This window comes from Gaeumannomyces tritici (assembly GCF_000145635.1).
Source record: "Gaeumannomyces tritici R3-111a-1 unplaced genomic scaffold supercont2.6, whole genome shotgun sequence".
Lineage (NCBI taxonomy): Eukaryota > Fungi > Ascomycota > Sordariomycetes > Magnaporthales > Magnaporthaceae > Gaeumannomyces > Gaeumannomyces tritici.
In genome coordinates, this window is record NW_008804550.1 from 2,890,794 (window position 1) to 2,915,393 (window position 24,600).

Below are 24,600 nucleotides of genomic sequence, written 5' to 3' on the forward strand. Positions count from 1 at the left end.
GGCGCTGAAGGAGCCTACTGATAGGGCAGCTGGGGTGCTGACATACGTGCTACATGCAGGTAAGGCAGGTGCGACGAGGGGTGGGCAGATGGGCTCTCAAACCCACCAGGCGTCATCCCTTGTTTGGTCCCCAGACCACATACAAGTCTGGCCGCCAACCATCCAAGAAGCGCATATACCTATGCTGCACGCGTACTGCAGATAAGAAAGTAATATCACCGCTCTCCTACTTGATCCACTTGCCAAAGTCGGACAAGTTTCTTTTGCGGTTGCCCATCATGGAACCGCAATCCGCCGCACAGCAGGACCAAGAGGTCTTCTCTCAATTCCACACGTATCCGTGGCGGACCGACCTGGCCTTCCTTGTATGTCAAGGTAACCGTTGGGGCGAGCTACTGTCCCCCTGCTTGGTGCTGGTGAAGGAATAGTAGGGCATGGCGCCGGGCAGAGATCTAGGACTAAACAGAAAGTCGATGGTCTACAGAAGGGTCTGATCGCTCTCCTTGGAGGCGTCGAGAAGCTCCACCCGGACCCTACCCACGGCGACCTTGCCCTTCACGCCCGCATCTTCTACTACCGCAAGGTGCGGCAGGTCCAGGTCGACTTTTCTGCCTACAAGCTGTGGGTTGATGGGGCCGGCGGCAACTCCGCGCAGATGCCGGACCAGGACCTGCTCACGGCGCTGTACTGGGCCCACGGCCGGGTCGCTGCCGTCCAGGGCCCGCCGCCACCGAACCCAGTTCACGCCGTAGCCACATTCGCACAGAAATACGCCTCGCGTCCGCCCGAGGCCGGCGTCGCATCCCAGGATCCCCAGCCCGGCCCCGCCTGGCAGCAGTCTGCGCCCAAGCTGGATCTGCGTGTTGACCGGAATGCCGCCGGTGGGGGCGACTCGGGCGACGCCGCGCCTTACCCGAACCACTTCGCAGAGCTGATCGCAGCCGTCCGGGCCAACAAGCCTGTGCCGGGCGTGCGGGAGATACCGGATACCGTCGTGCGAGATGCTGTAAGTGAGCCCCTGAAATCCATCGTATTTGCCTGAGTTGTGCTGGCCTCAAATTGAGTGCAGTGTTGTCTCGTCGTGACTAACTATCGCATCGCGCGCCCTGGGAACCAGGGGGTTAAGCCGGTGGGCAAGATGACCGCCCCAAAGAAGCCATGGGAGGTTAATATCGTCGACTCTAGTCAGCTAGGGCAGGCTATTTTGAAGGATTCCGAGGTTCAGCAGGAATTCCCTCCACTTAAACAAGGCGAAGAACCGGAGAGCAGTGCCTTGGGTCAGTGAACAGGCCATGCGGCGCTCATGAAGCCTGCTGATCTCGAATCTGCTCCGATAGCCACGCGGCTGTACGCTAGCCAAGCCCAGTCGGCGCACAAACGCCGTCCCCTATGTGAGCCCTATTCATGCATCGTTGTGGTGACTCTGGAGTGCCACCTGCAGGATTATCCCAAGATGAATAATCCGAACACAAGAAATGTACTAATAACAAAAAAATGTATTCTGTTCACAACACGAAACATGCTCACCGTTGACAGCTATGTGCAAGCGTATAAGAAAGAGGGGGCCCCAGCCGTATCGCATGCTTCTAAGCGTGATACATCCTGGTAACCATGGTCGCTCCCACCCGAACCTTTTGCTTTTGGCTCATATCCCCTCGCCATGTGCTCTTCTTTTTCTATGACCCATACGCCACCTGGCCAAACGGCTTCTCCTCGGTCATTCCGGGGGCCATGAAATCGGTCTTGGGGTTGCCAGTTGCCTTGGCTGCTGAGCACCGGGCCATGGTGGGCGAGCTATTCATATTGGTCAGAACTTTGCACACACGAGCTATATGCCGAAAGAGGGGTAGGTGGCGGGCCGGACACAACGCAAAAAAAAAATGACGACTTGGATACATACCTCCTTGAGATCACATCGGTGAAGTAGAAGTTATCGATGACCTTCTTGAGCGGCTTGCCAGTCACCTTGGTGCCCTTGTTCTGGTCGACGAGCTGCACCTTGCTCAATTGCTGGAGGGCCACGGGCTCGACGACGTCGTATGCGGCAAGGGCCGGGCTGATCTCAACCATGCGCTCGCGCACAGCTGTCACGTCATCAAACGGCAGGGGGGCGCCGAGGAATTCGCTAGCCGCACGAATGATCTTCCAGTCGGCCCGGGCAGCTCCGGGGAGCGACGTGGCGGCCCTCGTCATCTGCACACGGCCCTCGGTGTTGATATATGTGCCAGTCTTCTCTGTATAAGCCGCGCCGGGGAGCACCACGTCCGCAATCTCGGCACCCTTGTCTCCGTGATGGCCCTGGTAGACAACGAATGCGTCCCTGGGGATGTCTGCCACGGAGAACTCGTCGGCACCGAGCAACCACACAAACTTGGGCTTGGTCTCGGCAACCGCGGCCGAGGGGGTCACGAAGCCAACCTCAAAAGCGCCGACTCTTGAGGCCGCCCGCTGCAGAACGTTATAACCGTTCCACTCGTTGGTCAGGAAGCTGGATGCGTTCTTGTCGACGAAGGCGCCCACAAGCTCATACATGGCTTTGGCGTCAGGATGATCCGTAACTCCAGACCCCATGATGATCATTGGCCTCTTGGCGATCTGCAGTTTCTTGCCAAATGGCCCAGCCAGAGTCTTCCTCAGGGCGTCGGCATCGACGCCGAGGTGCTCAAACTCAAACGTCGAGTCCCATGACTCGCCCACAACACCAATCTCGAGGTCGGAGCGGAGCCATTGTTTCCTGATGCGAGCGTTCAGAACCGCGGCCTCATGCCTAGGGTTGCTGCCAACGATCAGGATAGCGTCGGCCTCCTCAATGCCGGCTATCCTGGAGTTGAACAGGTAGTTGGAGCGGACGTCGACGCCGTGCGCAAGGGGCTGCCCTCCCGATGGCATGTCGAGAGCCAGGTTCTCGGAGCCCAGCTTGTTGGCGAGATCCTTCATAGCAACAAGCGATTCGACTTCTGTCAGCTGACCGGCTATGACCTTGAACTCGTTGCCCTTGGGCGCAGCCTTGGCGTAACCCTCGGCCACCTCGGTAAGAGCCTGCTCCCACGAGGCGGGCTCAAATTTGCCCTCGCGCCGGACCAACGGGATGGTCAGTCGCTGGGTGCGAAGGCCGTCACAGGCAAATCGAGTCTTGTCGTTGATCCACTCCTCGTTGACGTCATCATTGAGTCTCGGGAGAATGCGCATGACCTCGAGGCCGCGCGAGTCGACTCGGATGCTGGAACCGAGTGCGTCGAGGACATCGATAGACTCGGTCTTCTTCAGCTCCCATGGGCGGGCCTTGAACGCATATGGCTTCGAAGTCAGAGCGCCGACGGGGCACAGATCAATAACATTGCCCGAAAGTTCCGAGTCCAGGTTCTTCTCCAAGTAGGTTCCAATTTGGAGATCGTTGCCACGGCCGGATGAGCCCATCTCGTTGGCGCCGGCGATGTCGTTCGCAAATCGGACACACCGGGTGCAGTGGATACAGCGGTTCATCGAGGTCTTGATCAGAGGTCCAATGTTCTTGTCCTCGACAGCGCGCTTGCCTCCGATCTCGTGGAAGCGCCCTCTGTCAGCCCCATACCTCATCGACTGGTCTTGCAGGTCGCACTCTCCGCCCTGATCACAGATGGGACAGTCAAGAGGGTGATTGGCCAGAAGGAACTCCATGACGCCCTCTCGCGCCTTGTGGGTGAGCGGCGAGTTGGTTTTGACCACCATGCCTGGCTGAACGGGCCATGCACACGACGCTACCGGCTTCGGCGCCTTCTCGACTTCCACCAGGCACATGCGGCAGTTACCGGCGATCATGAGCTTCCTGTTGGCGACAGGCCGTCGGTCAGTCATCAGCTGCAGCTATTCGAACGAGTCGTCGAGGTCGTCGCACACGCGGGCGGAGGGGGATCCATACTCATGGTAGCAGTATCTAGACGGAGCAGCGCCCCCAAGGTCAGCATTAGGAACAGGAGATCGGACAGAGTCGCATGAGGGGCGGCAGTAACAGACCTTGGAACGGTAGCTCCCGCTTTCTCGCATGCCTGAATAAGAGCAGAGCCAGCTGCGACACGTCAGGGCCCAGTGTCCCGAGAGATGCGGCAAGAGATCACAGCATATAGCAACATCGCGGAGGCCCGTCCATACCTTCTATTGACACCTTCTTTCCGTCTGGGAGGCGGTTAGCAAGACAGCAATGCCACTTAACTGCCTGAGAAGCTGCTCACTGACCAATTGTGAGCTCTACCTCGGCTGGACGCTGGGCAGTGGCGGAAAAAGCCCTCGGGGCATTGAGGGCGTGTCTGCCAGTCCGCCAAGCCGAACGAGCCAGAGTCTGTCGAAGCATCGTATCGTCCCGGCGGATCGAAACCGGCGGCGCGTTCGAGGAGGGGAGAGAGGGTGCGGTGGGTGTGGGCGTGAGGTTTGATCCAGATCAATCGCGTCGACGGCGAGGGTGCTTCCTGTGCCGCAGTCAATCTTTGGATCGCCAGTCGACTGCCGTTATTCCGGCATTATTATCTCGTGCCGCGCAATTGGCTAGCTCAACGACTGAAGGCGGGGCCAAACCGTCGCTGGCTCGGCAGCTTCGAGTGGGCCCTACTTGAACTCTTTGCCCCACCTGGAAAACGTTCAAATGGTCAGATCCCACTTGGTTTTTTTCCCTCGTTTTTTCTTCCACAACAAATTGTATCATGGGCATAATTTCTCGTAGGTAAACTTGCGCCGTAGGTGTTCCGACTCGTTCGGCGCCTTGGCCTTAGTCGAGTCTTCCTCTATTTTGTGCTCTAGATTAATTCCTCGGCTCCGTTTATGGAAGCGCGTGAGAGACTCGGACTCCTGGTCCGGCTCTCAATGGCCAGGGCCTCTTACCGCCGGCAGCTACATACATCCGCCTATCCGGCACTCTTGAGGGGCTTCAGCCTTGTCTTCCCTCGTACTCGATTGGTTTGCGCAAACTTGTGTCCGCGATGCGCAATCAACGGCGTCAGCGCAGGTCATGGCGTCACTGCCGATGCTCGTCTGGCGTCGGCCTTGCGGCTGCCACAAACCCCTCTAGCGCGACCTGTTCTCTCTCAAGGATTGCCTCCCATTTTGCTCGTAGGCTTTCCATATGCGTCAGGAATCCGTCGATGTGATGGATGCCTTCCTCAGCCACCAGGCCCAGTTGCCGAAGGCTGTTCTCTCGGTCGAAAGGCTCTTCTTCGCCATAGAATCGCTCCCGCACTCCCAGCTGCTGAGCAGTCTCCTCCATGTGGTAGATTGTTTTCGAGTCGGCCTGGGCATCCATGGCAGCCATAATACCTCGCATGTCATCGATCGAGACGTCAGACTCCGTTTCTCCCACAGCCTTGTGTGCCTGCTCGTACTGGAGATTACTTTGCTCGATGCGGCGCTTCTCTTGGCGGACGAGATGATGAAAGTTCACCCGGACCTCGTATTTGTATGCATCAATGGTCCCCAGCATGCGCTTGACTCTCTCCACCCTGTCCTGAGCCGGTTGCCTCGTCGGTTGTGTGAAGTCGTCCTGCGCTAGCACGAAGATGACGGGGTCTATGTGGGTGAACTTGGGCAGGAAGGGCTTGATAATGGCATGCTGGGCATCAGCTGATTGCGCCCGCTCGCTGACTGGAGGTGGTTGTGGATCCATGTCTCTCAACAAGCTGGACGACTAGCTTCACGGTCGACGTTTGTGACGTTCAAGTGGATTTGAGATGAGGAGGGGTTTGCCAACTGGCAATCTTGAGAGGCCGGGAATTTAGTCACATGAATCTGATTGGTAATAATCGATAATGCAGAAAACTAAAGGCAGGTGCCTACCTAGGTACCTTTACCTAGGAAGATACGATGATGCGCAGCTTTAAGTTGGCTAGGGGGCATAGACAAAAGATGATAGGTTCCAGACCTGCACCGCACCTCGGTGCGACGCCCCCTGGCCTGGTGCACGGGCCACGGGCCACTCGCACCATGATAGAGGATCCTGTACCGACGGCCCCTTGGGAACCCCGTTTTCTTTTCTTAGGAAAATCCTTTTGTAAGATGTTTTATGAAACCAAATCACCGCTACTCTTGTCTAGTACAGCAAACCTGCATGCGAAAAGTAAACATGGGGTTTACACTTGAGCTTTGAAATTGCGGGGGCAGGAATCCAACCAAGAAGACAAGTGCGAGCCGCATTCAGGAGTCACCAAGCGTCGAGTTCTCCGGGATGAGTTGCACGCACACATGCGCACCGGACAGCCACGGCAGGCTGGCCTCGCTAATAACCTCGCCGCTCCAATCACACACTTTATCTACCCCATTTCCCCTGGTGATACCCGAGATAACGAGCAGGGTCATATCGGGTGCGGCTCTCACGGTCTTGAGTCCATCCGGGATCGCGTCGGGTCTTCTCCTGTGTCCTTCATGTTTGACGTCCTGGCCAGAGTAACTTGCTCAACCGCCTGGTGGCTTTCGTCATTGCGTAACTACCTATCTAGCCAGGCCGTGTCCCAATTGATTCCCCAGTAATAGCCGGCAGAGCAGACTCCTTTTTTGGGGTTGGCGTCGTTTTGACCGAAGCCAAGGACAAGCTTTTAGGCTTCCTGAATGTGCAGACGAGTGTACACCATGATTGGCAACAGAGACCTCGAGCAGGCGGGCCGAGGTTGGGGTGTCGTCGTGGAGGACGTGCAGCACGATTGTGCCATGGGTCGCGAGCGAGCGGCAAGAGCAGTGGCTATTCTATCACAGAAACTACGGGCAAGGGAGTTGATGACGACGAGCCTCCCTCCCGAAGAGGGCAGCTCCGATTCTAGCCAACAATGCGTGTCCCTCCTTTTCTGTACTAGATCTGCGCGCACGAAATACACATTTTTACTCTGCAAGGTGGTCCAGTGTCTTACTTGGTGGTAGGGATAAAGAGGAGATGGCAAAGCAGTGTGGTGAAGCTTATCTTTGCCTAGAACGAGGACTCCATCACAAACAGCGCTGCCAGCCTATATACTCTGGTAGGTAATAGAAGGAATTAACAGCTTCCTGGATGTCTTTGTGGGCGAGATAGTATGGAGGAGAGGGCGTAGGTGGCTCACCAAGAAGGGATCTCGGTAGAAGGTAGCCAAAGGTCGCAAAAAATGCTGGAGCATGGACAGGAGAAGCACACCGTGGATATTAGCTAAAAGCCGCTGTCGGGTGGAGCGGAACCTTTCGGGCTTGAACAAGTTGATGGGTCTGAACTTCTTGATTCAACAGACGAACTCGTCAAGTACCTTCCTATCTGCTGCCCTCGTGCTGTTCATAAAGCGTTGTATTCTCGGCAGACGAGTCTGGCCACCTTGCACTCGGATGAAGTGTTAGGGGCTAAAGCTCATCAAAGCGAAATGGCTCCCGGGAACGAAGGCGAGCCGCCAACGATGCGTGCTGGAACAAAGACCATTTCCCCCAGATTACGGCGTACCGTCATCAGCCTATAATGTGACAGGCATACTGAAGCTGTCATTAGCCTACCGCTTGTCTGACCCAGTTCGACTGTTTTGAGATAAACTTGTGCGGGGATGGCCCCTTCCGGTTGATGTCTAGTGAGCCGCTCGACATTCTTCCCGACGGTAGTTAGCTCGCAGTTTTTGCTTATTCCTCAATGCACCAACCCACCATCGCCAGACCGGAGGCGTGCCACTATCTCCGAGTGCCTGCTACAAATCGAAGAGCCAATCCCACCTCCGCCATCTGAAGCACTTGGAAGGAAGGGCGGGAAGACTTGTCACAAGATAGAATCAACAGTTGTATTAGAGGCTACGAACAACAACAGTGATCTGGTGCTCGTTCTACGGCGTGCAGAAGCCATTCAACCTCCTCAATATGTACCAACTCCCCACCATGGTGTTCGTGCGGCACCAATACGTCGTAAGGCTACGAGTAGGTACTGCCTGTTTTCACTCCTCAAGCCGCAATTGGGAGGGTGTAACCAGCCGAGGCTGTCCAGGTGCCCAACATTATCCCAACCACGGCGAAAACAACCGGAACACGAGATGATGATCCACGCAAAGCGATGCCCATACTTGACAAGCTGTCAGTCTAATCCACCTGCATCTCACCCCGAAGTGCCTCTTTGACCGCTGCTCGCCCTCGCCCGCTACAATTTGGACGTTTCTCCGCTGTGTTCCTCACTTAAGCACCATCATCAGCATCCTCCCCAAGGCTCTCGCAGGCCTTTCTTTGGGAATGATGTTGATTCTGAACAGAAAAAGGCCTGATTATGTTACGCATTACTTTGGTGCTTGGCTCATCGTGGCCGGTCGCTTGTTTTTGTCGCTTGGAAAAGCACGCACGCCTCAACTTTCCACTCGTGTTATGGTCAACTCCCTGGTCCGGGTGCAGACCCCCGAATGCAGATTGAATATTACGCAACGTGATTTTTCCCTTGCCCTGGCAGGTGTTATAGCCTGTCGCCCAGCTTACTGTAGACATCGAACCCCGGACGCCAAGTTGGTGTAGCGGTTATGAGGATGGGTCGAGTCGACACCGGGACCCTACCTGTACTCTGCTGCAATAGCCGCTTGGGTCTTGGGTTCGAGCCCCGGTAGGGGTTAACGTCGGTTTTCCGTCGCCGAGCAAACCTCCCAAGTGGGATGTTTCGTAGCTGTCGCCCCGAAGCGGCAGTAAGCTTTTTTGCTTTTTTATTTGCCCTTTCTTTTGCGATCGCAGCTTATCATTTTTCGGACACGTGTTTTCAACATCGCGAGTTGTTCGCAAAGCCGCCTGTTCCCAATGTGGTTCTGCACCAAAACCTTTTTGGGTATGCGGCTATAAGCAGATACAATTACGTTTACGGTGGAGCTATCAGCTAACGGGCAGCAGAAAATTAGCTCCTGGCATGGTTGGGTTGTGGTTGCTAGAAGCTGCCCGTGTGGGTTTCTGCAGGCTACCGACTTTACCTGCATCACTGTCGGGCATGCGTCTTCGCCGCTGTAGGAAGTTCGGCCCTTCTCTCGGCCGTCATATCCGGTTTTCCAGCACACATCCCTTGGTTCATCTTCCCAACCGTTGTCGTCTGGGCCCTCCTTCCGTATAGCACCTCGGCGACCTTCTTTGCATTGACGCTGCTGCCGACGATTCTACTTCGGGTGCTTTTCCGACTGGTCCCTCTGCTGTCAACCATCCTCGGGGACTTCATTTCACCTTTCCTCTTGTCTTTTGCTTCTGAGTTGCTTTTCGCGCTTGATTCGATACTGCCCCTATGTTCTCTGCTATCTAACGATGCTCTTCATCCCGATGATGGATTGATTCAACACCTTGTCGCTATTCGTGTCGACGGCTGTCACCCCGATGTTCTTGCTATCCACTATGCTCCTCCCAACAACACTCATGTCAATACTCGTCCTGTCTAACATCGTCTGATTAACAGCTTTGTTGTCAGTCGCCCTTCTGTTGACCATTGCGCTCTCGATAAAAGTCACCTCCCCACAGTGCTATCAACGACCGCTTTTGCAACGGCAGTTCATTCCAGTATCATCACGTCTGCTATCGTTCAGTAGAGCACTCTTTTGTTTACTACCTTACTGTCAAAAATACTCCTCTCAATCACACTGGCCTTGATACTCCTCCTCGCCGAGGAAGGTAAGGCATGGCAATGCGATCACACACCCAAGCAAGAAGGCTAATCTCGAGAACAGGAGACGTTGCTTGACGCCAGCGAAGCTAGGGCAAGACACCACGAGGCGCCCATACGCTACACAGCATACCGCAGGATTTAAGAGGACGGACCGCCATATGTCGAGATGGGGGACAAGACTATGGGGAATACTTTTATGGGCAGCCACAAGAAGCTGGCAGCGGGCGATGGTGAAAATAGGGTGTAGAGGGGGCCAGGTGTAAAGTACGTTTATCGATCGGTACCTTGTCCATACTTGCTTCCTGACTCCTCGATTAACGCTCAGCCTCTGTCAATGTCCTTCGCCCTCCTTTCTTGCTCACAATTTGCTCCATTTGTCCATCAATGCCCCGGGCCTATGCTGACTGTGTCGATACTGTATGTGAGCTATTAGCGCAGGAAGTTCAACGGGAAACAAGCGCAACAAGAGAATATTATGGAGAAGGCACGCACCTCTGATCGCCAGGTAGGACGGACTGGTGGTATGCCTCGCGTCGAGTCTTCCAGGGGGCTTCAAAGAACCAAACCAGAGTCGAAAACGTGGTGGCAGCTATGTTGGCTTCGCGGGCTACCTCCTGTGGCGCCCAAAGTCGCAGTTGCAGGGCCCCATGTAGTAGTCACCCTCGTAGGTCATGAAACGAATGCGTTGGAAATAAGTAGGTGGGAAGCGGGGACACGAGCAGTATGCTTCCGCACCCACTGGTAGGGAGGCAGGGCGGTTGCGGGGGGTCGGGCCCATCAAATCGCCGCCGACAAAAGTCATCCAGGCGGCGAAACAGAATAGGAGCATGGAGCCGACGGCGCACCACCAAAAGAGCGTCTGGAAGAGGCCCATGACGACGAGGCATACCCTCCCCACCGCCTTCAGGAACCGGCCCGCTGGTCTGTCCCAGTGGGCCCCTGAGAAGGCGGGGGGGTTGGTCGGAGGATTATCGCTGGCCACCTTGCTCTCTTCCTCGGACTCGTGCCCGAACTCGTACGCAGACTCGCCCCCAGACTCCGACTCACTCTTGTATGCGCCATCTGGTTCCAGGTTGTTATTAGCATCGTTGCCAAATTTTGGCAACTGGAGTGACAGATGTAGCTTACCATTCAAGAGGGGAGATTCGGGCTGTGGAGGAAGTCTGTGCCGAGGCAGGTTTTGTGGCTCGGTCAAGTGGCGGCCGGGAAGAGCTCTAGGAGGCATGATACGCAGGGAGAGAGCTAGGCAGTGAGAGGTGTAGTTGAGCAGCAAGGAGGTGGGCAATCTTATTGGCTCGTGGTGGGAAGTGAGAGTAGGAATGAGTTTCCGTTGATGGTTTTCTTCAACCCTCGGGAGTTTTAAAGGTTCTATGGGCAAGCCTGGGGATAGCTTTCGCCGTCGCATGCGGGTCTGCTGTGGAAGAGTGACAAAAGGGAAGCCTGGGGAAATATGAGGAAGGGAAGGGTAGCCAACACATCCGTCAAAGTTGCTGGGTCCTGTCCCTAAGACAATGAAAGGGAGTAGGATGGAAAGTGCACGGAATGTAAAGTAAGGTGGGTAAATAGGCCAAGCCATAATAAAGGGTCAAGATCGACGTAGCATTCCAACGAGCAGTTGGTTCGGAACATATTTACAAACATGGCGAAGATGCCAGTCACAAGCCACATTCCATGGAACACACGCACTGCGCAAGACAACGCCCGGCCACAGCCGGCTACAAGGCTGGAAATTCTGGTGCACAACAGAACTGGCGCGAATGGTCGAGATGCTGGAGTGCCGTGGTGTCCGCTAGCCGAGACGGCAGTCCTGCCCCGATGATCCGGACCCGGCTGGGCTGATGGCTCGAGGCGGCCAATCCCCAAGTATCTCATCATCTCGGCCTGCGCTCCTTTTCACAGGGCCTCAGCCAGCATTGCTCCCGCACTTCAAGTACAGCTTGTCACGGCTGGTCTGCCAAAGGGACAATAATGTAAATGGGCGAAAGAACACACGCGTTCCCCTAGCTCGCCATTTGCTGGTCAGAGTCCAGGGCTGACGTCCTGCACGTAAAGTATTCTGTTCTCAAGACTCTGCACGAGACAGAGACGAAAGAGGCAGGCAACCGGGGCTCGGGGTACCAGGCGATTGGAACGGCGGGGCATAAAAACGAGCGAGTCAGCAGGGAGGAGGAGTTTAGTGGACGGAAATGGGTATTTAAAGCTGCACCACAACCCAGACCGTATCCTCTCACGTTGTTTTTGATCTTCCCACCGCTCCTACACCTTGATCTATGATGAGACGCTGGCTGGCATATCTGGTGCTGCCACTCACCACCTTTGCCGCGCCAGCAACCTCGGGCGCTGCTCCGGACTGGGTATCGTGGGACGATGAAACATGGACGCTGACATCGAAAAAGCCCTTGCCGGGCACCTTTACAGCTTGGCAGGCACAGACAAATGGGTGCGTTCTTCTCGTGCTTTCTGTCCACGTCCCCCAGACGGCATACGTCCCAACTGACTAGTACGCGGCGGCCTGCGGAATTTCAGCTACATAGGACTTGCGCAGGGTTCCCTTGGGCCGTTCTTCGAGCTGAGCCGCTTCAACGATTCGGAGGGCTGGCCGTCTTACAGTGCTCCGCGGAGGACATTCGCTACCGTCACGGGGTTCTGGGGCAGCGAGCCCAGCACAGACGAGCTGGAGCCCAGGGGCGAGAGCTTCATCTCGGGACTGCCCCACTTCACCGACCTGCTCATCCAGGCCTGTGGCGATCTGCTTGACGGGTCGACTGACGTGGCGCAAATCAGTGATTTTACGTCCTCGCTCTCGTTGTGAGTAAATATCCCATGGCAGGCGAGAAGCTGGTGGTCCGCAGGCTGATTTCATAATGGGATGTAGCTCGGAAGGCATAGCAACATGGTCTTATACGTGGCGTCCCCCTAGCTGCAGCGGCGAGGGCATGGCCATCTCGGTCAAGTACGAGTCGTTCTTATCACTTGCTGAGCGACAGATGGCGGCGGTGAAGCTGTCCATATCCAGCAGTTCAGCGTTTGACCAGGTGGTTATTGTTGACAAGCTGGATCAGCAGAGTGCGCTTCGTACGACGTCGGTTCCGCAGAATAAGGGGGATGCTCCAGCCGACGGTCTGGAGACCATTTGGGCCGTTTCGCCTGTTGGCGTTGAGACCACTACCGCGTACATCGTCTCGGTTTTGGGTGGTGACGTGCTGGGCCGCAATGCGTCGGCAAGCTGCCTTGGCAGCAGCTGTAGTGAGCGGCCAACACTAATGGCCAGCAATATAACCGAGGGTCAGGGGTCTGGGGCAAGCAGCAAAGAGTACCGGCTGCGCTCGAGCTCCCGCTCGGCCACGGTCTACAAGTACGTTGGTGTGGCCTCGACTGACCACTTTGGAGACGGCGCGGACGGCATCGCATCGGCGGCGGCCAGGCAGGCCAAGAGCCAGGGCTACGAGGTCGCCCGCAAAGCGCACAGCCAGGCTGTGTCACAGCTCATGGCCAGCCCCTTGGTTGCCGACTTTCGAGACCCAGTGACGGGTGCTCTTCCACGAGACGGGATGGTCCGGGCGCTCCAGATCACGGCCATTTCGTCGGCCTACTACCTTTACACCAACCTGCTGCCCTTTGATCCGCAGGTTGACTCGGACCCGGGCAGTTGCAGGGCGTGCAACTCACTTAGCGTGGGCGGGCTCGCGTCCCAGGCCTATGGAGGCAAGGTGTTCTGGGACGCCGACATGTTCATGGCGCCGGCCGCGCAGGGGACGCACCCGCGCCTAGCCCGGCAGTTTGAGCTCTACCGCATCAATCGGGCCGCCCAGGCGCGCCAGAACACGGACAGGCACGGCCTCAAGCCGGGCAGCGCGCTGTACCCCTGGACCAGTGGGCGCTATGGACAGTGCTACAACACATCGGCGCCTTGCGTCATGTACCAGTACCACCTCAACGCCGACATCGCGCTGAGCATGATCACGGCGAGGAATACGAGCGGTGACGCCGCGTGGTTCGACAAGGGCGGCGCCGCCGACATCCTGGACGGCATAGCGATGGGGCTGAGCGGCGTTCTGAGTCCCCGCAACGACACGGCGGCGCGGACCTGGGGCATCGATGTTATGACCGACGCCGACGAGTACTACATGTTTGTATCGGACGGCTCCTTCACCTCTGCGGCCACGAGCGTGGTGCTTGAGAATGCGGCCAACCTGCGGCGGCAGCGCGGCCAGGCGCTTGAGGATCTGTGGGTCGAGCAGACGGGGAACATGGCGATGCCGACCTCTCCAGACGGGAGCATCGTGCTCGAGTTCCGCGGTATGCCCAACAGCATCGTGTCCAAGCAGGCCGACGTGATCCTGGCGCACTTCCCTTTCGACTACCGACTGGGCGGATTTGATGAGGCCAAACGTCGGGCCGCCATGAACTATTACGCCGTGCGCCAGGATGCCGCGGGCCCGGCCATGACGTGGGGCATGTACGCCGTGGCGGCCAACACGCTTGCCCAGTCGGGATGTGCCTTCTGGACCTTCCTAGTCAAGTCCTTCGATCCCTACCTGCGCATGCCGTGGTACCAGTACTCGGAGCAGCAGGACGACCATTCGAAAGCGGTAGACCCGCTCACGGGCAACCCCATGCACCCGGCCTTTCCCTTCCTGACGGGCCACGGCGGGCTGCTGCAAACCCTGGCGGCGGGCTTCTTGGGGCTCAAGGTCACTGATTCCAGCTTGGTGGTAATGCCGTCCCTGCCGCCGCAGCTCGAGCACTTCAGGCCACCGGTGCAGTTTTATAACGGCGCCGTTGTCGAGTTCCGCATGAACCGGACGCACACCCTGATCACGCGCCTTGACGCCTCGCTGTTTGACGGCCTTGCCCCAGACCAGTACGGCAAGGTGGGCGTCGATATGCCAATCACCATCGGCCACAGCGTGCAGGATCCAGACGGCCAGATCGTCCGTCTAGCCATCAACCAGACCGTCGTCGTCAAGAACCGGGTCTACGACGACAGCCTCGACGTGGCGGGCAACGTCCTGCAGTGCCGCGACGCCACGTCGCGAGAGCCCACACAGCCGGGGCAGTACCCCTTTGCGGCGACGGACGGATACTCGGGCACGGCCTGGCAGCCGACGACGGACGATGCGTCGGCGACACTGACGGTGAACACGTCGTCGCTGCCACCGACACGGCTCGGGGCCGTGCACCTAGACTTTGGCATGCGGCCGCCCAGGAGCGTCAAGCTGCTGCTGTCTAACAGTAGCAGCGTCTCGGCGACAGAAGCTGCCGTGCATTCCGTCGTTACTATCTCGCAGCCCTGGGACCCGGCGTCGCCAGTCGTGCCCTATGCGGGCAATACGACGATTATCGCGCTGGGGGATCACATCTGGAGCGGGGCGTATGCGCACCTGGTAGTGGAGGGTTGCTGGGCGGGTGACGGGCTCGGGGCCACAGTGGCCGAGTTTGCGCTGGTGGCAAGCAGCGTGTAAGAGGGTCTGCTAACGTCAACTGGGGAAGGTTGGCTAGACATGCCTAATTGGGCCAACCCAGTAAAAGCAGACCGCCTGTAGCTCAAAGCACAACCCACTGCATTGGATATCAAACCTGTAGCCAGTGCTTCAGGCGACCCGTTCTAAAAACATACCGCTTCAACTCACTTCACACTCACGGCCGCTAAAACTCAATTGAGCACCCTCCCCGCCGAGTTGCGCACTGAGATCTGGAGCCTCACACTCCTCCCCTCCTCAGGCGTTTGTCGGTGCGACCCGTCCAAGTTTATCTGGACCCGCAGGGGCTCCCGACAGCCACACGAGGTCGAGGTCGAGGACGCGCGGTGGCTGGTTCCGAAGTGCCGCTACCCCACCATCGCGCACTTGTGCCGCGAGTCGCGTCTCTTCGCCGTGAGCGTTATGGATAAGGAGGTGAGGGAGAACTCGTTCTTCTACTGCATCGGGCAGGATACGCGCCTTTTCATCCCCGAGATCGATACCTTTTGGCTCGACGATGACGGCGAATACGGTGCGACCCTGAGCAATCACATCGTCTGGCACCCGTGCGGCGCCATCGGCAGCCAGGCCCGCGCCATCCGGAATCTCGCCGTGTCAATAGCGCTTCTCCAACCGCGCCGGCCGGAAGAACACTTCACGTGCTGGGACACGTATAGATACCGATGTGTTGGGCATTTTAGCAGCCTACAACGCGTCGACGTCGTGTTTGGACGCGTGCCGATGGAGACGCGATTCGATGGTTACAAGACGGATAGGGACTGCTGGGAGGCCGCGGCCCGGGGAGAGGTCCGGGAAGAGGCCATGGAACAACACGACGGCAATGTCGTTCTTACGGGGATGTACGACGTGCCGGAGCTACGGCCGGTAAAGGAGTTGCAGGGGTCGGGCTTCGAAACTGCTGGGTCATCGGCGGATGAGGACCACGACCGAGACCTAGGAGCCGTTAAGGAGAAATTGGATAAGGTACGCGCTGACGTGTACGAAGTCTTTCAACGGGAGGCTGTGTATGGGCAAAGTCGGCGCTACTGCGGTCCCAGGGGTATAAGGGGCAACGGCCACACGCCGCCAAGGTCTACCCCTGGTGGGAGAAGGATCTGTCTAAGATCACGTTCTACGCCTCACGCATGGCCGAGACGGCTAGGTTCCGGGAACGAACGATTCGCAAATCCTTTACTTCGTGGTAATTGGTAATTTTCCGATGACAGCCGTGATAACCTCCCGCCACCGGGCGTGCTGCCGAAACAGGGAGGTTCGGAGTACCTTTCTGAGCTACCGGATAGTAACTACCTACCTAGGTTCCCAGGCAGTCGTTCCTGTATCTTCTAGGTTGAGGGGCACTGCTGTAGTGCTTTACTGACCAGCAATAGTTAGTGGTTATTTGGTATCTGCGCATATAGTCGTCCATCCCGAAAGAACTGCCCCCCAAGCTTGGACTGAGTGCCAGCCCTGAGCTGCCGCCACTACAACCTGAGCATGGGCGGCATAGGGGTGGAGGGGTCTTTGAAGATGCAGATGAGCTGGAGCTGCGCGCGGCTCAATGAACCATGCCCGAAAAGATGGGGGTAATGCCTACGGGCACGACTCGCGTAAGATGGATGGCATTGGGCATGAGCGACGGGGCAGGCCTGATGGCTCTGCACAAGTTGCCCAGCAGCATCGTAGGAAAGAAAACACCCGCGAACGGGTATCGTCCCGCCCTGAGCAGAAATTTCCATTGCCTTAAGATGCGTCAAACCGATCCTCTTTATACTGAAGTTAAGCCCTTGGTGAAACAAAACGGCCAACGAACAACGTTAGGGGGTGGAGCGACAGCACCGTTGCTATCCAGCCGAGTGGTAAAGCAGCCATCATAGAAAATGGCCAATACCTACATCCTAACTGCCGCGTTACTCTCTGCACTGGTGCTGTTAGCCCGCGTGCTTGCGGCCTGGCGGCGAGATCAGTCCTTTGCGCGCGCACGGGGCTGCCGGCCCGCCCCCATGGACCGGTTCATCACCTGGCGCGACCCCCTGGGCATCGGTCTTCTGCTGGAGCTCGAGCGCCGCCTGTCGGCACACACGCTGCTCGAGTACATGCGCGAGCGGTTCCGCGACAACGGGGCCACCACGTTCCGTAGCCGTGTACTGCTCGACGACTTTTACTGGACTGCCGAGCCGCGCAACATCCAGGCTATTCTGGCCACGCAGTTTTCGAGCTTTGGAGTAGGCATTGATCGTGAGTTCTTTTTTTTTGTTCTGGCAGACATAACGAGAGAAGCCCCCAACTAATTGGCGAGACACTGGGCGCGCAGGATACAACAACTTTAAACCGCTGGTTGGCCACGGCATCTTCACAAGCGATGGTGAGAAATGGGAGCAGGCTCGCGCTTTGTAAGTTAATAGCCCATGTGAGCAGCAGCACGCTTTTATATCGCCAGAAGTCTAATATGATAGCACCAGAGTCCGGCCCAACTTCGTCCGTGACCAAGTGGCAGATCTCGATTCGCTCGAGGTCCATTTTCAAAACATGCTAGCCTTGATCCCGAAGGACGGGAAAACGCCTGTTCATATGAAAGAGCTTTTCCAGCGTATGGTGAGCAGCCTTCCGCCCCAGGGAGACAATACTTGGAGGGGTGGCAGTTGGATTGCATGTTGCTAACACATGAAAAAACTGGCAGACGCTTGACTCGGCTAGCGAAATGCTCTTTGGCGAGTCCCTCAACACCCTCACTAACAGGGACAGCGAAGTGGCTTCGGCTCAGTTCGCCGTCGCCTTCAGTCGGGCGCAAACGGAACTGGCCAGGAGATGCCGACTGGGAAGTCTGGCCGACTGGAACATAAGCCGCGAGTTCCTCGAGGCGTGCGAGACGACGCAGCGCTTTGTCGACGGCTACGTGCAAAAGGCGATACAGGTGCGAGAGAAGCACATCCGGCATCAACAACAAAAGACGGAGAATGCAGAAGAAAAAAAAGCCCACAGCCGCTACGTCTTTCTCGAGGAGCTGGCCCTGCTGGTCGACGATCCCGTCGCCCTGCGCGACCACCTGCTCAACGTGCTCATCCCAGCCCGCGATTCGACCTCGACCCTGCTGGCCGCCGCCCTCTTTGCCATGGCCAAGGACCAGCGCGTCCTGCGGCGCCTCCAGGGCGAGGTGCGCGAGTTTGACGGCGCCCGGCCGACGTTTGAAGCGCTCAAAAACATGAAGTATCTCAGGTGGATCATGAACGAGAGTAAGTCCCCTCGCTGGCGACGTCCCCCAACATCGAAACTGCGTTCCCGCCCCAAAGCTGACAACACACCCGCCCTATTCCAGCCCTCCGCCTCTGGCCTCCCGTTCCCCTCAACGGGCGGCAGGCCAACTGCGACGTAACGCTCCCCCTCGGCGGTGGGCCGGACGGGCGGTCGCCGCTCCACGTGAAGAAGGGCCAGAATGTCGCCTACTCGGCCTACGTCCTCCACAGGCGCGAGGACCTCTGGGGCGCCGACGCGCACGAGTTCAGGCCCGAGCGCTGGGAACACCGCCGCCACGGCGGGTGGGAGTACCTACCCTTCAACGGCGGGCCCCGCATCTGCATTGGGCAGCAGCTAGCCCTCACCGAGGCCGGGTACACCCTCGTGCGCCTGCTGCAGTGCTTCCGCCGCTTCGAGACGCTGGATCGCAGCGAGTGGAGGGAGTCGCTCGCCCTGGCCTGCACCATTGATCAGCCCGTCACCGTCGTCGCAGTGCCGTGGTGAAGGCAGCGGGGCTGTCTACGGGGTTGCCGTCGCGTGTGCGGGCGGGCCAGTGGTCATTGGTTGGTGGGTTGAAAGGGGCTCGTGAGCTGATAGTTGATGGGTGTGCCATAGCTTTCGGGCGTGGGGTCTCGCCTCATGCCCCATGAATCCCCGTTTACACCCCACTGCGGGGACCCAGAGGGCCTGGACGTGATGGGATGACTCGTGGAATACGGCCGAGTGATGGCCGTGATACGGGGCTCAGGGCCTGTACGAAGAAATTCGCCTCGCTATTTTCCCGCCGGGATTTATGATGCTATTCGGCGGATGTCAGGGCGGAGGCGTATGACTCGACTCCATGTCAGATCCAGTCCTTGTCGGTGTGTCAGTGACCTAGGGAAGCCTCTAGCCTGAACGAGTGTTTGAGGATCTCAGAGCACTCCCACGAAAAACACAGGGTTCTTCCCACAAGACGAGCTGTCGACAGGATGTAAGTCTTTGATCTACAGGAAAGAAAAAGCAATTGCAGCTAGCCGTTTTTAATTTGGCAGTTCCAAGCGTTTGGATAATTACCGAGTGGTTGAGCAATAAAATATCTAGTCGTGTGGATATGCCGCTGCCCCTGAGAGTGAGAAGGGGTTCTCCCTCCTCCTAATCCTGATAGCCGCTTTGGTCGGTGGCAGGTGGTTCGATCCAAACCACTGGTTCGGCGGTCTCTGCTCCCGGAATTCGATATCATAGTGTAACAAAATGTGTGCGAGGAGCAGCTTAAGCTCGGCCGCGGCAAAAAATCGGCCCGGGCAGCTGTTACGCCCAGCCCCGAAGGAGAGATAGCGCGCGCTGGTCGTGGCCCAAGCCTCGGCTGAGCGTGCTCCTCCCACAGCACCACTATATTCGCCGTCGTCTGCAACAAACCGGAAGGGCCGAAACTCGCAAGCATCGGGGCCCCAGATGTTCGGGTCCGTATGCATGGCGTACGCGGCGACGCCAACCTGATACCCGGGGGGCAGCCGCACGCCCGAGGGGGTCACGACGCCCGTGGGCCCGCTGACAATGCGCAGGGGCCCGACGGCTAGGACCGTGTTGAGGCGCTGGCTCTCGCGGAACGTGCTGTCGAGCCGCGGCATGTCCGCCAGCGCGCACTTGCTCCACACGCCGCCGTGCGCCGCCAGCGCCGCCGCCACCTCGCGCCGCAGGGCATCGACGTACGCCGCGCCCCGGTCCCGCCCCGCGCCGGCCAGGTCCAGCAGGACGTGCGTGATGGCAAAGGCCGAGGTGTGCACAGCGGCCGCGTTGACAAGGAGCACGCGCGCGGCGAGCATTTCGGGGCGGCGCTGGATAAGGTCGGCGGATATGAGAGCATCTGCGATGGCCCAGTCGAGAAAGTCGCCCGTTGCTGTTGCCGGGGCGGTCTCGTCGTTTTTGTAGTTTCCAGAGTCGTTCACGTCCAACGCCCGCAGCCGCCGCTCGACTTCGGGCACGGCGAGCCGGAACCAGGCGCGCTCATAGCGGCGGTTCGGCAGCGTTACCAAGGGCGCAACTAGGGGCCGCAGCATACGCGGAAGCAGGCTCAGCACCTGTGCGGCCACAGGAATGGCCTGGGCGTAGGCGACGCCTGCGTTGAGGAGCGCGCGCGCGCGGCACAGCGGCGCCCCTATGAATACGCGGTTGGTGACGCGGCCGACGACCAGGCGCAGCGTTTCGTAGACGCAAACCTCCCGCCAGCCGTGGCTATCACCATGATCGCCTTCACCAGCTCCCCATTCCTCGGCCAGCGCGCACGCCAGCTCGTCGGCCAACGCGGGCACTAGGTTCCCGACCTGCCGCGTCAGCCGTGTTGCCACGAGCTTGACGTGTGATTGGTCCGGCATGGGGTAGATGGTGCCGTGCGCGACCTGGAAGTGCTGGTCCGTCTGCTTGTGCATGCTCAGCGCGCTTTCGGGCTGGTCGATCAGCCATTTGGCCTCGCGCGCCGGCAGCAAAACCACGCTTCCGCCCGGATGGCCCACGGCGAAGGGCACGCGCACCGTGGCGTCTGGGCATTGCGCCTGTCGCAGGGCCAGCGCACCCTTCAGGTCCAGTGTGTTGCGCCACGCGGCCCGGAGGCGGGGGAACAACTCGCCGGGGCGGGCGTTGAGGATGGGGAGCTGATCGATATCCGAAGACGAGGAGCCGGAGTGTAGTATCCGATACGCGAGGAGCAGCAGAACAACGAGAAAGGCTAAAACGGCCGGGCTCTCGCAGGCCATCTCGGCTGCTTCCGTGCCGAGCCGGGAAAGCCCGACCTGCACCATCTCTTACTCGCCGTTAGTTTTGTTGTTTAGAGGTATCAAATCTGTGGCGCTGGATTAGGTGCCGAGGTGCCAGTGCCTAGTCTCATCTTCGGCGTGCTGGGCATGTTAGGAAGGGCTGGGGCATGGAATCGCTATGTATATGTTTGCATGCGCATATGCGGTCCCTTTGCCGCCCAGAGCGTGCAGAACAGATGTAAGGTATCGTATCCACTCCACGGGAACCCCCTGCGGAGCCACGGGCCCTTGGCTCCGGCAGCTCCCATGCCCACCTTAACATGGTCTTGGTGCAGCAGTGACACGGAAGCTTTTGTTCGTATTACGTGGTTCGTTCCTAGGTCACAAAAATGATGCTCAAAATGCTTTATCGGCCGTTTTGCGTATCAGTCGGGCGATGATCATGCTCATGTCCCTCCCCCGCGGAAAGTCATGGCCGTAGATGTGCAGGCGATCCTCGGCCAGGTCCGGCTCGCACAGGTCCAGCAGACCCTCTCCGTAGTCACTATGGTCCCCTCTGCCGCGGATGTGCACCGTCGGTATGGATATTACCTTGCCGTCCCACGCCGGGTCGTAGCGCGTCATGTAGTTTACGCCGTCTGTCACCACCTTGCGGCCGTTGGCCAGTTTGGCGGGCCGCAGATTGGTGAGGTTGTCGGTCTCGTTCGGCTTGAAGACTTTGAAAAGGTGGGCGGCCTCAGCAAACTCGTCGAGCGGACAGTCAAAAAGCTCCTCGCCGGCAAGCGGCAACACGCATGGCGGCGTGGCGCCGTTGATGAAGATTGCAAACTTGAGCGGCAGTTCCTGAATCGTCGCAAACGGGTTCTCTATCATGTACCGGATCACGAGCTGTGCCGCAAGTGTGGCCCCTTGTCTACGCCGAGGTGGCAACGCCGGTGCGTGAGTAAGCCAGCTGCTGGAACTCACAGGAGAGATGGATATGTGATACGTACGAGTAGCCAAGGATGCCGTCAAACGGCCCGTGGTCCTCTATAATCTGCCAGAGCTCATTTTCGGTGGCCAGGATATCATCGAGGTTCAGGCCATTGTAGTAGCCGTAGAGCTGGCAAGTCGGGTGAGCATCTGGATCAACAAAGGCCGGGTGTATCACGTACCTTGGATTTGGAAAAGTCCGTTGTGTGGACGGACCAGTTGCCTTCGAGATGCGGCCAGCGCCCTTCAACAAACTCGAATTCGTACTCTGGCTCTAGAAAGCTGCGTATGGCGGCTGTCTGCATACGAAAGATCTACATGTGCATGTGCAATCGTACTGTTAGAATCTGCTGATAGGGCACCTGAGATGTAACAACGATAGGTTCACGTACCTCTGTGTTGGAGCCCCGCCCATGCAAGCAAAGAACCTTCATCTTGCCGAGGTGGTCCTATAGGATGGACGCAGTACAGGAGAGACACGGCGAGAAGGCTTATTGCGTCGACTGGAAATATTGAAACATACAACAACAACGCTTTTGGCTTCGACGGGCAACCGTAGCCGTCCCGTCGCTCGGGCGCGTGCCCCTACATCTTTGCCGTAGTTAAGGGTATTTCCTCGCTTCCAGGGTCTTTTTCCCCGGTCTCTCACCATTCCGTATCCCCATCAAAAGTGTCGCATGAGAGATATTCGAGATGAGCGACCGAGTCACGGCACTTCCACTCCCCTCCCAATCTCACTACAACGGAATGGGTACCGACAAAACGGGCTCTTACTGGTTGTGGTAGGTGGTAGTGCATCTGGGGGAATTTCGTTCCGAGGGAGAGCGAGGTGTGCCTGGGGCTGCGGGTCGTCGCAAGCGTCGGCTAAGGCTTGGGATGGATGTCCCATCAAACCCGCCGTGGCGGCACCCGACATTGTTGATCATTGAGCTGTTCGTCGGAAGGAGGCGCGGCTCCGCGACATTAGTCGCACGCTATGGCAGCGGGAACAGATGGGACGCCAGCCTCGTGTTCTTGACTGCTGCTAAAGTCAACCTTTATTCTTCCAAAATGTATCCTATATTTAGGGAACCAGCGGGGTAAGCCAGGTGTTGTTGGGCTGGGGATTAGGTGCGACCGTTGTCTATATAGGGCACGAGGATATTAAACGTTAAAAGTGCGGAGCCCTCCAGGGTGGTTTACCAGGGATAAGCATGCGTGAGGGGTACACAGGCCACCGCACAATCTGTAGCAGAAACCAAATGTATTGTCCAATGGAGGTGCGGGTAGCGATACATTGATTTGGTAGGATTTTCTGTGGGAAAAAGTGTTGTTGGAGACATGGCCTAATTGTGGGAGGATCCCTGAAGGGCTCCGCACTTTTAACGTTCATATCCTCCCTGTAGTGTGGGTGGTTGTTTCCGACCCAAGCTTTAGTCTGCCCCGCCTGCAGCCCCAACACGGTTCAACACCGTGCACACGTATAAATTACCTGTACACCAATGTACAGGGTGTGTAATTAAAATGGGAGGTTATCCAGACTCCCGACACCATTTTAGCTAGCACAATTTAACTGTAACGGCTATCGGTGTTGAGTTTAAAAGCCACACTAATTGTGGTGCGGGGTGTGCACCACCCACCTGGTAACGGCCAAGCCCACCATCTGTAGGGGTACAGAGCGTCAAAGCAGGCCCACCGACCGGGGGTTATTACGGGGTACAGTGTCCACATATAGTGTACTACAGTGCTTTCAACTTTTTTTTTTATTGCGCTTCAGCGTCCTTTTCCTTTTTCCTTTCCGCAAAATTCGCAAAATGCAAAGGATGTAAAAAGTATTGGGATTAAACGCGCTAGCCGGCTGGGAAAGCAAATACAACGGTTAATTTATCCTATTAGCTTAAATTCCTTTTAATTTTAATTTTTTTTGCGTGGCCTCGTGGTGCAGTGGCTCTGCACCAGGCCGGTCCCGCCAGGACCACGGGTTCGAATCCCGTCGAAACCACAAAGGACTTTTTGTTTTTTAGCCGCCCGCCTTGCTAAGCCGGAAAAAAAAAGGGGCCGCCCCGCTAACGGGCTTCGCCCGAATTGATTTTTACCCACGCACAATTAATTAACAGTTCCGACAATTAATCCGATTCCGACCCCTCCAACCCCAACCCCTCCCAGCCCCTTTCGCACCACTTTGGAAGCTTAAAATGTAAAAGGCTAAGCCAAAAAAAAGGTAACGGGAAGGCCTTTGGAAAGGCCCAACCTTACCCCAACGAACGCACGCACAAACCGACGAATTCGATTACCATCCTTTTTTTTTTAAATATTAGCTACAAGCCTTAGCCCCTTTGCAGCCCTTAGCCCCAATCCCAACCTTACCGCCCCAAATAGCCCAAAACGCAAAAAGCCAAACCAATAAAACGGTAGCGGGAAGGAAAAGGGCCGGGTGCTAAAAGGACCAGGTTAAGTGCGTAGGAAGGCCCTTTAAGCGCTTTAAACAAATTTAAGCAAAAAAACCGGCAAAGGACCTTTTTAACCGAAATGGACCCAATTCGTGGCCCCCCCGGCAAAAGGGCCAGCTTAGCAAATCGAACAACGAACCAACCAACCAATTACAAGCAAGCAGGACGCGGCCTTATCGGCCCTTTGCAAAGGGGGCTGCACGCGG

General features: G+C 57.4%; 8 protein-coding genes and 1 pseudogene across 9 annotated transcripts; 5 read left to right on the top strand and 4 right to left on the bottom strand.

Moving 5' to 3' along the window:
* Positions 1–88: 88 nt before the first annotated feature.
* On the top strand, positions 89–1,901 carry GGTG_11339 (hypothetical protein). The gene is made up of 3 exons (XM_009229225.1): positions 89–365; positions 485–1,006; positions 1,118–1,901. Exons 1-3 carry the CDS (start codon positions 279–281, stop codon positions 1,283–1,285), a joined length of 777 nt encoding a protein of 258 aa, XP_009227489.1. The 5' UTR covers positions 89–278; the 3' UTR covers positions 1,286–1,901.
* Positions 1,496–4,521, bottom strand: GGTG_11340 (NADH-ubiquinone oxidoreductase 78 kDa subunit). Its single transcript, XM_009229226.1, has 6 exons — positions 4,213–4,521; positions 4,129–4,152; positions 3,994–4,045; positions 3,899–3,913; positions 1,901–3,805; positions 1,496–1,794 (listed from the first exon to the last, which is right to left on the bottom strand). Exons 1-6 carry the CDS (start codon positions 4,325–4,327, stop codon positions 1,677–1,679), a joined length of 2,229 nt encoding a protein of 742 aa, XP_009227490.1. The 5' UTR covers positions 4,328–4,521; the 3' UTR covers positions 1,496–1,676.
* Positions 4,510–5,829, bottom strand: GGTG_11341 (hypothetical protein). Its single transcript, XM_009229227.1, has one exon. The coding sequence runs from the start codon at positions 5,627–5,629 to the stop codon at positions 4,985–4,987; it is 645 nt and encodes a 214-aa protein (XP_009227491.1). The 5' UTR covers positions 5,630–5,829; the 3' UTR covers positions 4,510–4,984.
* A 190-nt stretch (positions 5,830–6,019) lies between these two features.
* On the top strand, positions 6,020–6,776 carry GGTG_11342 (hypothetical protein; the record flags this gene model as incomplete). Its single annotated transcript, XM_009229228.1, has 2 exons — positions 6,020–6,405; positions 6,459–6,776. The coding sequence occupies exons 1-2, from the start codon at positions 6,205–6,207 to the stop codon at positions 6,774–6,776; spliced, it is 519 nt and encodes a 172-aa protein (XP_009227492.1). The 5' UTR covers positions 6,020–6,204.
* A 3,399-nt stretch (positions 6,777–10,175) lies between these two features.
* GGTG_11343 (hypothetical protein) lies at positions 10,176–10,793 on the bottom strand (the record flags this gene model as incomplete). The annotated part of the gene is made up of 2 exons (XM_009229229.1): positions 10,176–10,630; positions 10,697–10,793. The coding sequence occupies 2 exons, from the start codon at positions 10,791–10,793 to the stop codon at positions 10,176–10,178; spliced, it is 552 nt and encodes a 183-aa protein (XP_009227493.1).
* Positions 10,794–11,816: 1,023 nt separating this feature from the next.
* On the top strand, positions 11,817–16,573 carry GGTG_11344 (hypothetical protein). The gene is made up of 3 exons (XM_009229230.1): positions 11,817–12,008; positions 12,095–12,376; positions 12,444–16,573. Exons 1-3 carry the CDS (start codon positions 11,839–11,841, stop codon positions 15,031–15,033), a joined length of 3,042 nt encoding a protein of 1,013 aa, XP_009227494.1. The 5' UTR covers positions 11,817–11,838; the 3' UTR covers positions 15,034–16,573.
* A 96-nt stretch (positions 16,574–16,669) lies between these two features.
* On the top strand, positions 16,670–21,452 carry GGTG_11345 (hypothetical protein). Its single transcript, XM_009229231.1, has 5 exons — positions 16,670–17,265; positions 17,342–17,420; positions 17,490–17,622; positions 17,708–18,260; positions 18,344–21,452. Exons 1-5 carry the CDS (start codon positions 16,908–16,910, stop codon positions 18,763–18,765), a joined length of 1,545 nt encoding a protein of 514 aa, XP_009227495.1. The 5' UTR covers positions 16,670–16,907; the 3' UTR covers positions 18,766–21,452.
* Positions 21,203–23,062, bottom strand: GGTG_11346 (hypothetical protein). Its single transcript, XM_009229232.1, has 4 exons — positions 22,358–23,062; positions 22,148–22,279; positions 21,986–22,095; positions 21,203–21,906 (listed from the first exon to the last, which is right to left on the bottom strand). Exons 1-4 carry the CDS (start codon positions 22,397–22,399, stop codon positions 21,390–21,392), a joined length of 801 nt encoding a protein of 266 aa, XP_009227496.1. The 5' UTR covers positions 22,400–23,062; the 3' UTR covers positions 21,203–21,389.
* Positions 23,063–23,874: 812 nt separating this feature from the next.
* On the top strand, positions 23,875–23,946 carry GGTG_20222 (annotated as a pseudogene). Its single transcript has one exon. The product of its transcript is annotated as a tRNA-OTHER (tRNA).
* The last annotated feature ends 654 nt before the right edge of the window (positions 23,947–24,600 follow it).

Bases quoted from the DNA above. Each gene is read 5' to 3' on its own strand.
- GGTG_11344 (XM_009229230.1), top strand. From the start codon at position 11,839: ATGATGAGACGCTGGCTGGCATATCTGGTGCTGCCACTCACCACCTTT. The intron at 12,009-12,094 runs GTGCGTTCTTCT...GCGGAATTTCAG, and splicing joins TGGCAGGCACAGACAAATGG to CTACATAGGACTTGCGCAGG. The intron at 12,377-12,443 runs GTGAGTAAATAT...AATGGGATGTAG, and splicing joins TTTACGTCCTCGCTCTCGTT to CTCGGAAGGCATAGCAACAT.
- GGTG_11340 (XM_009229226.1), bottom strand. From the start codon at position 4,327: ATGCTTCGACAGACTCTGGCTCGTTCGGCTTGGCGGACTGGCAGACAC. The intron at 4,153-4,212 runs GTCAGTGAGCAG...ACCGCCTCCCAG, and splicing joins CGAGGTAGAGCTCACAATTG to ACGGAAAGAAGGTGTCAATA. The intron at 4,046-4,128 runs GTATGGACGGGC...GACGTGTCGCAG, and splicing joins AAAGAAGGTGTCAATAGAAG to CTGGCTCTGCTCTTATTCAG.
- GGTG_11345 (XM_009229231.1), top strand. From the start codon at position 16,908: ATGGCCAATACCTACATCCTAACTGCCGCGTTACTCTCTGCACTGGTG. The intron at 17,421-17,489 runs GTAAGTTAATAG...TGATAGCACCAG, and splicing joins TGGGAGCAGGCTCGCGCTTT to AGTCCGGCCCAACTTCGTCC. The intron at 18,261-18,343 runs GTAAGTCCCCTC...GCCCTATTCCAG, and splicing joins CAGGTGGATCATGAACGAGA to CCCTCCGCCTCTGGCCTCCC.
- GGTG_11346 (XM_009229232.1), bottom strand. From the start codon at position 22,399: ATGAAGGTTCTTTGCTTGCATGGGCGGGGCTCCAACACAGAG. The intron at 22,280-22,357 runs GTACGTGAACCT...ATGCACATGTAG, and splicing joins GGCGGGGCTCCAACACAGAG to ATCTTTCGTATGCAGACAGC. The intron at 22,096-22,147 runs GTACGTGATACA...CCGACTTGCCAG, and splicing joins CGGACTTTTCCAAATCCAAG to CTCTACGGCTACTACAATGG.
- GGTG_11341 (XM_009229227.1), bottom strand. From the start codon at position 5,629: ATGGATCCACAACCACCTCCAGTCAGCGAGCGGGCGCAATCAGCTGAT.
- GGTG_11339 (XM_009229225.1), top strand. From the start codon at position 279: ATGGAACCGCAATCCGCCGCACAGCAGGACCAAGAGGTCTTCTCTCAA. The intron at 366-484 runs GTATGTCAAGGT...GATGGTCTACAG, and splicing joins GGACCGACCTGGCCTTCCTT to AAGGGTCTGATCGCTCTCCT. The intron at 1,007-1,117 runs GTAAGTGAGCCC...CCTGGGAACCAG, and splicing joins ATACCGTCGTGCGAGATGCT to GGGGTTAAGCCGGTGGGCAA.